We start from the raw sequence: 11,383 nt of genomic DNA, 5'->3' as shown, positions 1-11,383 counted from the left end.
GGATCCCTGTGTGCAAGGCCTGTAGGAGAACTTGAAAGCTGGAAAGCACCACCAAATTGCTGCAGGATGCTGTCTTAGGCTGTCACCCACAACTGTCAGAAACGGAGGATGACAAAAGAGGACAAGTATGAGACTACAGATACTGAAAGGCTGAAGATAGGTAAACCTACAACCCGAGTGTCAAGAGCGAGTGTCTGGATTCTAAAGGGTTTGAGACCGTAATACTCCTCTGGGTTTGTCTGTTCAGCCCCTAGGCCTGGGGCACTCACCCAGGCTTGCCAGCACAGGAAGAACTTCTCGCCTACTCACTTTTCCTATCGGGAAGATTAAAAGGCTCCCGACCAGCTAGCTGATTGATAACGCCTCCTATATTCCAGACACTGCTTGGTTTTGGAATGCAAAACAAAATAAGCATGGTCTGCCAGGGGAAAGTTCTCAGTAAAGATGCTAAAGAAAAGTGCATGGTGGAGCCCCGTCCACATTGTTAAGTTATGGCAATAAGGGTGGGCCAACTACCATAAGCTTCAGGCAGGACAGAATCGAGGATCTCAGCAGTATTGCTTTGCTGCTGCTCAAGATAACAGGACTGGAGAAGCTTTTCCCTTGGCTAGCCCGCAGAAGGGTGGTTTCTGAATATGACCCAAGCCAGAGCCTCTCGCCTAGGGAGACCCTGGCACATTCCAGCTGCGCCTGTCAATTTCTTATTAACAGAGCTAAGCCGGAAGTACTGGTGAGTCTTTGGAGTCTCTCAGAAATGGCTTCATTTTCAAAAGAGCTCCTCAAAGGGGCTGAACTTCAACTTAGGGTTAAACAAAACAAAGCAAAACAAAACCAACCAACCAACCAAACAAACAAACAAAAAAACACCACTACCACTGCCACCATCAAAAATTAAGGCATTAAAGAAATGAGAGCGTGATTCTGGAGCAATCTCCAGGCTTTTCCCTTCTTGCCTGATGTGATTACAAGGAAAGGTTTGTTCACTTTATTTATTTTTAATTCGTGAAGATTTTTCTTTCCCCCCTTTCTCCCTCCCAGCCACTCCGGCTTGGGTTTCCATATGACTCATAATTCCTTCTGAAAGTGGAGTCGAATTCATAAAAGTGGTGGAAAGGCGGGGAGAGGGGGGGGGGGTGCGGGAGAGGCTGGGAGCCCCAGGGAGTCTTCACTACCTACACTGTCACTCAGCTCCCGGCGCGAGTGGCGGTCGGGGGTGGGGAAATCCAGACTGCGCGGATGGCGGATACTATTAAAGCCCCAGCGGCGCGCAGCCGGGCCCGGTGACCCGCGGCGGGTGCGGGAGGGTCTGCGGCGGGCGGGCGGGCGAGCGGGCGGCGCTGCAGCAGCCTGGGCACGGCCGCCGCCCGCGGGCGCGAGTGTGCGCGGGTGTGGGAAGGCCGGCGTGCGGGCCGCGAGGGGTGTGCGCGCGTGAGTCGGAGCGGGGCTCGCCCCTCGCCGGCGCCCGCCGCTCCACGGCTGCCGATCGCTCTCCAGCGGTCCCCGGCCCCCTTCGGGCCCCTCGGCTCCCCACGGCCGTCAGTCTCCGGGCGGGGGAGGGAGAAAGTGAGACTCGGTGTCATCACCATCCATTGTCAGAAGGGGAGGAAATTGGAATCCAGCAGCGGCGAGCAGCAGCTGGGCGGTCACATCTGGGAATGCAAAGCCGACCTCCCCCTCCTCCTCCTCCTCCTCCACCTCCTCCTCTCTCACCCGGGATCACTTCCGAAACCACTTCGCCTTCAGCCCCTGCCTCGGCCAGAGGTTTCATTTTTTAACTGAATATTTACGAAAGCTGGAAGCGTGCGAGGGGGGTGGGGTGGGGTGGAAATAGCGGCTGCTTCTTTTCCAGGGATTTATTTAATGGGGATGTGTTCAAGGCAAGAGAGAATTCAGAAGGATATCGACGTCGTGATCCAGAAGTCCAGAGCCGAGAAAGACTGCCTGTTTGCAGGTGAGTTCTTGCCTCCCGGATCCTGGGACCTGGAGCCAGCCTTCCCCTCCGGCCACCCCCCTGCCCAGATTTCTGACCGCGACGCGTGTAGCTGGGGGTGTGGGGCTGCAAGACCCCGTTCCCGGTGCATTTGGAAACAGCTGCAGCGGCGTGAGCTGGAGCCCCAAGGGGGAGGGGGGCACGAGCATCCCTCCAGCCCCGCCAAGCTCCGCCAGGCCAGGGGCAGCCTCCGGCTCCGGGGGGGGGGCAGGACCCGCGCGGTTGGAGCCGAGGGGCCGGGCGCTGGATTCCAGCCACCGGCGGTGCCCGGAGCATCCTCCGGGCTCCGGCAGCCGCGGCCGAGCGGGGCGGGCTAGAGCCCGCGGCTTTGCGCCATCGGCCGAACGGCGGCGGCCGGGAAGGGACCGGCTGCGCTGCGCTGCGCCGCGCCGCTCCGCTCGGCGCCACCGAGGGCCCCGGGAGAAAGCAGCGCTGGGCCGGGCTCCCGCCCCCCTCGGCTGCACCCGCTCCTCTTGCGAGCCAGCGCACAGACACCGCCCCGGGGAAGGGATGGGATGCCCGGGGCTCCTGAGCTAGGCAGGCCCAGCCCGGGGGTCGCTTTGCGTCCATCTTTGCTCCCCCCCCCCCGAGGCCGAGAGCAGTTCGGGCTTCGCAGCCCGAAGCCTGGCAGGGGTTGCTTCCGGCCGCCTGGCTGGGAAATTCCCCGCCGTTGCCATGGCACCCGGCACTTGTTGCGGGGGGCAGACTCCCGCTGCACCCCGCGGGGTGCTCGGCATCCCCTCCCGCACCGTGGCCGTGCCCACTCCTGGCTCTCCAGCCCTCCCTTCCCGTCCTGCTCGGGCCTCCTTGGCTCCGATGAACTAGCCCGTTCCAGACAGAATTGGGGTTAAAAACAACCCACCCGGGGTGGCTTTTTAACACGACTTTCCGTTTCAGATTTCAGATACTCAGACTCTACCTTTACTTTCACCTACGTTGGCGGCCCCAAAAGGTATTTATGTATATAGAGTTGCTTCATTTCCTGTTCACACGCTTGTGTTTCCTTTGTTCCTAGCGTGTTCCGTGTTTGGGTATTTTGCTTGTTTGTTTTAATTCTTGCGGGCTGCTTCCTAGCTGCATCCCTATCCTGATGTCTCCCGATTTTATATAGCAGGAGGAAAATGAATATACTTGAAGTTTTATTTTTCTTCTTCTGAAGCTACGCTGCAGGCGAAGAGCAGAGAACTCTCATGTTAAAAAACTGTTCTGCCACAGCACTAGATTGCTCCTTAGGCGTGCTGATTTGACACAGGCGAGCCGGTGCAAAATTGGGAGTATTGAGCTTGGAGTGAAAAACGTGAAAGACATAAAATGTCACAAAATAGTTTGATCGCCAGTGGTGATTTTCTTTTTCTTTTCCGATGAGTTGGGGCTGTGTGTTTCCATTTCCCTGAAGGTTGACATAAACATGCGGTCTGCCAGTTCTCCAAAGGGTTTTGTTTTTGTTTTTCCCACCCCCAAGGAGTGGTTATTTTGGTTTTCACATTAGTTGTAGGAAAAGATTTTGGAGTTACATGTAGCTGGAGTGGATGACTTCTTCTGGAGAAGAATGAGAAATGCACATTTTAGTAGTAAATTGTCAAGGCTTTGATGCCGCCCCAAATCCAATTTTGTCATGAGGAAGTAGAATTAGCACCAGAAGTTTCTACAAAAACACATATTTTTGTGGTTAGGGTGTTCTTCCTTTGTTCTTTTAGGGACAACTGATTTAAAAGAGCTTTGGCTATTGTCAGAGACTAAGTCTACGGAGACTCCGGAGCCTAGCCCAGCTGTTAGGAGTCAACGTTCAAAATATTTTGACCACATTCCAAAATATCTCTTAGCTAATGGAAACATTTATGAATATAGAAATTGCAAAGAAGCTTTCATCTGTAAATATTTTTAAAAGCTTGATATTAATGTGCACCTTTAAAATACTTAGAATTTATGTTGTATCCTTCATCTCAAAAATAATAAAAAATAAAATAAAATCTTAGTTAAAATGGTTATCCTGTACCCAAATATAGTTCACCCTAAGTCCCAGGATTGGCATCACATTGATTGACTAAATTACATTATTTCTTAATTTCTGAGAGTACCATCATTTTTTTAATTATGGATCAAATTAAATTAGAGGATGTTTGATTAAATTAACACTGCTCCTACACTTAATATCCAAAGGACATTAGTATATGATGAATGTCCTCTTGGATTATTGTAAGGGCTAAAACATGCTATGTGGCCATGGAAAACATTCTCAGGCAATCAGGTGGAGTTCGTTGTCGCCTCCGTTTAGTGGAGTGTGGGGACAGGAATACCCTAAGTGGGCCTTTCTTTGAGGGATGTGTGTGTGTGTGTGTGTGTGGTGTGTTTCCTCTACAGCCCAGGCTTGCCTAGAACTCAAGGTAGTCCTCCTGCCTCAGCCTCCCAGGTGCTCTGATTTATGGTAAGACACTTGTGGTCCCAGTGTCTGTACCAAGAGGGGCAGTCTGTGACTTTAATCCCTTATATCTGTTAGATAGCACAGTTAAGATTCTTCATCAGCAATTACTGAGCTAGAGTTCCATGGCTGGAGGTGGAGTCATTATGAATGTCCCTAGGATCAAGCCTAAGGTGCTGGGATGAATAATTAACTAATTAAGATACCATCAGTTTTCCCTGTAGAAACAAGTACCATGCCTGCTTTTAAAGTAAGAAATATTGAGCCGGGCGGTGGTGGCGCACGCCTTTAATCCCAGCACTCGGGAGGCAGAGCCAGGCGGATCTTTGTGAGTTCGAGGCCAGCCTGGGCTACCAAGTGAGTTCCAGGAAAGGCACAAAGCTACACAGAGAAACCCTGTCTCGAAAAACCAAAAAAAAAAAAAAAGGAAAGTAAGAAATATTGCCTTTCCTACGCCACTCTATGAAGAGGTAATGTTTTTCCTTTGTGCCTATTTAAATATCTGGGGCCTGTGTGTATAATGTGGAAAGAAAAAAAAAGTAGGGTTGTGTGGTTGCTTTGTTTTCTCGAGGCTTGTTCTTACAGGGCAACAAACATAAAGTTGTTTGATAAAGGATAGTAGGAAATCCCTGTTAGTTTGTATTCGAGGGCAGAGATTATTTTTTCTTAAAAATATATTGCTTTCATTATCCATATTAATATTCATTATCCACTTCCCAACCCCAAATACCTATCAGGTGTTCAAAATTAAAATACCTCTGCTGGATCTTGATTTATTTTTATATTTCTAGAATTGTTTCTGAGACAGTCTCATTGTCACGCAGTCCGGCCTGGGACTCTCACGATATTGACCACTGTCTAGCTTTGGGCTGTATTTGTCCTGCCTCTGCTTCCTGAGTGCTGGAGTTCCAGACATGATCAACTACACCAGCTCTGTCTTGATTTAATGTGCTTACCAACTTACAGCATTAGATTAATGTTATCATTGCAAGTAAATTACACTTCACCATTGAAGGAAGTCTTCTGCAGAGAACAGTACATGGTTATTTTGAATTGTTTTCAGCCGCTGTTCCATTTAAACCATTAGGAATAATTTTCAGTTCAAGTTGTAGATACAATTTAACATACCATTTAATATCTGACACTTTCTGAGGATGAATTACGTGTTCCAAACTTATAAAAGCCGGTCGTTCACGGTACCATTGAAAGAGGGAATACTGAACTTTCATTTTTGATCTTTTTACTTCAGTGTTTCTGTAGATAAGAGGAAATGCAAAAGAATGATTTGATTGTTAGGCCTGAGTAGCAGTCTTGTAACCATTCATCAGAAGGTCCTCACAGGGGCAAAGAACTTGTTAATATTCGGTATCCTGCCGTGGTAGACTGGAGGTGAGGCATGAGGAAGAGTAAATGGTTGGATCCAAGCTCTTCCTAATGGGAAAGCACTTGGAGTTTCTCTTCCTCACTTTCGGGTGTGCTGAGAGCCCGAGACCATTCAGTTCGCATGGTCACATTTGCTCAGTTAACTGAGGGAGCCCAGGTGTGAATCCCTGATCTGTCACACTCCAGAGGTGTGTGCCACTTCCTGTGCGTCGGCTTCTTGACCTTCCTGAGTGAGAGTGCAGACAGGTTCACAGAAACAAAACACTACAGACGACAGGACTTTACAGACACTTGGAATGTTTGATTGTCTGTGGATAGGGAAAAGGTGTTAAATATGGTGAACGTTGGTTTTCCTGACATCTGCCCTTGTTTGACTTCGGCAATATATAATACTGTTTAACTCGTTCATTCTAGCAGTGGTCCTTATAACACTCCCTATTCCCACTCTTGAATTCCAGTGTCATTTGATTTCTGACATTTGCTAAGAATAGGCCTCAGCTGTCCACGATTTAGAGTTCATGAAAAACAAAATCATTTTTTTTTCTCTTACACTTTGCCATGTTTGTGACCTCCTGGCATTTCCCTTTTCCTATATGAATTAGCAGGACATTCCTTAAAACCTCAAAGGACTGGGGCTCTGATTTTGCATCTTGGTGTGGTCAGAGATGGGATTAGTGCCCAAAGAAACAGAAGGGATAAAATATGTGGAACCAGATAACAAGGAGATTGGAAGGCCGACTCAGTCTCTGGGGCCAGAGGTTATTAAAGTTTAGTTCAGAACTAAGAACCCAGTTGCCCCGACTGCAGATTGCTCTCGGATTCTCTGAGCTTTCAACCATGGAAAGATTATGAAAATAAAACAGTTTTAAAAACCTAAGAATCAGAGTTTTGATTGTTGGGACTTTCGAATGGGACTGGTGAAATGGCTAAGCTGGTAAAGGCACCTGCCACAAGCCCGATGACCCGAGTTCAGTCCCTGGTACCACACAGCCTAAGGAAAGAACCAGGCCCCCTGAAAGTGTCCTCTGATCTGGGCCTGTGTCCCATGGCTTGTGCCTGTGCAGGTGTGTGTGTGTGTGTGTGTGTGTGTGTGTGTGTGTGTGTGTGTACACATGCACGTGTGTGCATGTGTTCACAGGTGCAGACAAAATAAGTTAAAAATATTTAGAAAACTAGACATGACGAAAGGAAGGAAAATTAAAAACACCATGGAATTCATCTAACTTCTGTTCATGGATTAGTTTATGCTTTTAGAATTTTTGTGTTTATATACATATAAAATATACACTTCCAAACACTGGATTATATTCTTCTGAGAGGTCACAGTTTTGTGTGTGGTCCAAGGGACTGAACCCAGCATCTCCCACATGTTCTACAAGCATTCTACCACTAGTCTGCATCCCTTACCTTCATTTGACTCTATATATCCAAATAGAGTCTCACTACCCAGGCTAGACTTGAACTCACTCTATAGCCCCAACTAGCCTTGCCCTTGTGATATTCCTGCCTTAACTTCCAGAGGAGCTGTCATTACAACCTTAAGTCACTGGTGCTGGCTGAGAAGTCACATTTTAGAATATAACATTGATGATTTTCCTTTAGAAAGGACATGAGAATAAAGACATGTTCATTAAATGGAGGGATTCCCAGTTAAAAGGTATGACTGCATCTTAAGAATATTTAAATATTATATTTATTTAATATATTAAATATTATACTATTTAAACTGAGTATACTATATACCTAAAATATCAACACCTGGACATCTGAAGTAGGAGAATTAAGAATTCCAGGCCAGTCTGGCCTATGTATTGAGACCCTGCTTTTAAAAAGAATTCTAGTATTTATATTAGAAATTATAAAATTTGAAGTGCAACATTCTACAGAAGTTGTGCATTTGCCTGCCCATGCACAGCCTCAGTTTATGGTAACCCTCCTTCATGACATCACGGGCGAATTGACGTCTTTTGGAGCATACTTCCTTGTCCAGGGAAGTGCTTTGGAGCATTGGGTAATAGTAGTGGTACTCCTTGGAGCATATGCTACCTCCTGTTTCTCAGAATGTTCTCCCTGGACCTTTCTGTTTATACTTTGTCCTCTATTCTTTTCCCATCGAATCCCTGTGCACTATTCATTGTTGAGCTGCTTGCTAAGACAAAATTCTCATCTCAGAAATCTTTTCCTGGAACCCTTCCCTAGAGGGTTCTGCTAGATGTTTCTAAAGGCTGTCATAATACACGGATGCTTCCCTACACATGAAGGGTTACATCTTCATCCATCCATAATAAGATGGTATTACAGTAGGTTGATATGCATTGGTAATGCCTAACCTACCTAACACCTTGTTTTGGCAACACAGTACACTGCTAAGACTGGGTTTCCCCTCATGATGGAAGGGCTGATGAGAAATTGCTTAGCACCTCAGGAATGTATCTGATATCTTAGGGCTAACCCGGGAAAAGATAGAAATTCAAAAATCGAAGGAAGTTCTGCTGAGTGCGCATTTCTTTTGCATTATTATAAAGTGGAAAGTTTAGGTTAAAGCTTCATACGTTAGGGGTTGTCTGTTTTGTAATTAATTGCTTGTTTACATCTTTGTAAGCATTTTAGAGAACTAACTTTGTCCTGTTCACTGTGGTTTCCCTCAGCCCCCGAGCACTGCCTAGTACACTATTCTTTCTCTATAAGGAGATGGTTTATGAATTACGAGATGAATACTAAGAAATCTGGCAGCCAGGAAGGAATTTTCTAACTTAAATGACCAAATATGGCAATACTTGGATACTTAAGAGAGCCCTCACTCTGGTGATTCCACTTGCAACAGAATTTCGTATGAATCCAGAATGATGAAAGTTGCCTGGCCAAGTTACAATTCCTGTTTTCTGCCTCTGTATTCAAGTTGCTTTTTTATTGCAATTTTTTAAAAGAAATTATTTATTTTATGTGTATTGGTGTTTTGCCAAGGGTGTTGGGTCCCCGGAACTGGAATTACAGACAGTTGTGAGCTGCCATGTGGATGCTGGGTATTGAACCCAGGTCCTCTGGAAGAGCAGTCAGTTCTTTTAATCACTGAACCATCTCTCTGGCCCCTCAAGTTGCTTTAAGGGGTCAGGAAGACACATAATGCCATTGTTTAAGATAACACTACAATTATTTGACAGACTAGGGATTTGAACTCTTTAATATAGAAATAGCTTCTTTAATATAAAAAAATTAACGTATTTCCTTTGGTAGTGGGGTCTGGCTTACCATAATTTAATGTTAGATTAGTTATTAGCCAAAAGAATGATTTGAAAGTGACTTCCTTAAAGTGGTGAAAGGCTACCTCAGATCCTGGAGTGGCTGGGGATGGGAGAGTAAAGAAAGCTGAATAAATGAATGGGGACCTGGTGATCCCCACCCCCTGTCCTCCCTGTTCCCCCTACTCCCCTCCAACCCTCCTCCGACTGGGGATTGAACCTAAGGCCTTATGCATGCAAAGCAAATGCTCTACTGCTGAGCTATAGCTCTTAAATCATAGCTGCTCACTGGGTGTGGTGATGCATATTTGTAATCCTAACACTTGGGAAGCAGAGGCAGGGGCATTTCTGTAAGTTCCAGGTGGGGCAGCGACATAGTGAACCCCGATTTAGGAAAGAGAGCAGCAGCATGGACACCCCCTCCCCACCAGCTGCTCTGTCTTGTGTAGTTGTTTAGAAAAGAGTTCATTATTAAATGAAATTTCAAGCCGCTGGCTTCAAGTAACCTGCAGTTTAACATGAATAAGACTTCATTGGAGCGTATGTATTTAAGATATTTAACCTTTATTTTATGTATTAAGCTAATACTATTCATGATACTAATTTTGCTTAACACAGTCTCAGTGGAGTTCCTGCCTCTCTTTTCTCACCCCCATGTTTACACTAAAGAAAAGTAGGCATTTTGTTGGTTACCTTACATTTTATAGCTAAAGGAATCGAGTGTAGGGTAATTTAAAATAGGTTAGCATTTGCACAAGACAGTAGGGTTACAGTTCAGTCCAAGTCAATGTTTATATAAGGTTTAGGGACATTGGTTCAACTGGCCTGACCAGAGTTGTTGGGAATATTTGGGGACAGGGAGGGATTGCTAAAGGGATGTTTTCCAGGGTCAGTACTGAAAAAAAAATCTACTGGTTGGCAAGAGATGTACCAGGGCCCAGTGCAAAGCATAATAGTTGGAAAATTATGTACCTTGGCTCTGGAATCCTTAGGCAAATATTTGGCTAATCCATTTAAATTCCCCACCATACTCCACAGTGTTAAAGAGAAAAATCTAAGTGAAATTTCATCAATCCTGAAAAAATTTTGTAATTCTTTACCCTCCGGGATTTGCCTTTCTGTGGCTTGTGCTTTAATAGGTAAATCTTGCTTTAAGAAAATGGCCACTGATTTAGTCAGTGTATTTTAGGCAAGTATTGACATGGGATATTTTTATTTTCATTTCTGAAATACCACTTTCCTGTCCCTCCATGAACACTGGTAAGAAATATGATAATAGTAATGGCCTATTTTAGTATTTGAGACCAGGTCTCTCACTCACAGGCACAGTCTGGGCCCTTAACTAGAAATCCTCCTGGCTCAGCTCCTCCCCCGCCCCAAATGTCTGGATTAGAGGTGTACGTCACCACAATTGACCAAAAATGTATTTTTAGAAATGTATTTTTGTATGTGTGCACACAGTGCGGGTTGTGTCTGAGTTCTTGTGCTAGGGTGTGTGTGTGTGTGTGTGTGTGTGTGTGTGTGTATGGCTGTCGGAGGACAACTTCAGGGGTTGGCGCTCAGCCTTTACTTTTCTTGAGACAGTGTCTCTTTGCTGCTTTTCCAGTGTATGTACCAGGATGGCTGGCCTCCAGCTTCCAAGGCTTCTCCTTTCTCCACTTCCCATTTCCCCAGAGGACTGGTTGGGATTCAAACACGAGACACCACATTCGACTTTTACTGGCCTCCAGGGACTGCACTCAGGTCATCGGACTCTACCCAGAGCCATGTGTCCTGGCCCAGACATGTATTAATGTCTTTTTGTCAAGGCCCCTTACCCCACCTTTTTTTTTTTGCATGTGCTGTAATTGAGGTTTCCCCTTCACCTTAACTCTGTGAATGCCTGGTCGCGCCACCTGAGCGTTTCTCATCGTCGTCTCAGTTCAGCATGTCAGAACAAACCATTTCCTCTTTAGAACAAGCTTCTTTCTCTGGCCTTTTCCTGAACAGAATCCTCTCTGAGCCAGTGACGGGAGTCACAGTCTCCAACCTCACACATCCAGACATCCTTGGAGTCCCACCCTCCTCTACTCAGGAGTCGCCTTTGGCATGTGTCCCCCAGCATTTGTGCAGTGACCTGTTGACCCCAATTTAGACCACTGGCACTTTAATTGAGTGCCCTTTAAGAATCCTGATTGTCATATTCTAACCCATTCAGTGTCTTTACCAGATGATTCAAATTAATTTTTATTTATTTATTTATTTTTAAAAGATAGAATCTTGCTATGTAACTCTGGCCTGGAACTTACTACATAATACAGGCTAGTGTGGAATTTGGCACGGTCTGCTTTTTCCTTTAGAGTGCTGGGATTG

General features: G+C 45.9%; 1 protein-coding gene across 2 annotated transcripts in view; it reads left to right on the top strand.

Annotated features, from left to right (window-relative positions):
• The first annotated feature begins 982 nt into the window (after positions 1–982).
• The window catches only part of Parp8 (poly(ADP-ribose) polymerase family member 8), a 187,002-nt gene continuing 176,601 nt past the window's right edge, over positions 983–11,383 (top strand). The window contains exons 1-3 of one of the 2 annotated variants that reach the window (XM_052743320.1): positions 983–1,294; positions 1,850–1,951; positions 2,888–2,942. In XM_052743320.1, the coding sequence (XP_052599280.1) occupies positions 1,861–1,951; positions 2,888–2,942 (146 nt within the window). In that variant the 5' untranslated portion in view covers positions 983–1,294; positions 1,850–1,860. Of the gene's footprint in view, positions 1,295–1,373; positions 1,762–1,849; positions 1,952–2,887; positions 2,943–11,383 lie in introns of those variants that run through there. The other variant, XM_052743319.1, reaches the window with a different exon arrangement.

This window comes from Peromyscus californicus, unplaced genomic scaffold (assembly GCF_007827085.1).
Source record: "Peromyscus californicus insignis strain IS unplaced genomic scaffold, ASM782708v3 Scaffold_18__1_contigs__length_77618521, whole genome shotgun sequence".
NCBI lineage: Eukaryota > Metazoa > Chordata > Mammalia > Rodentia > Cricetidae > Peromyscus > Peromyscus californicus.
The sequence above is the reverse complement of the archived record's forward strand: the minus strand, read 5'-3'. Positions and strand labels throughout refer to the sequence as shown.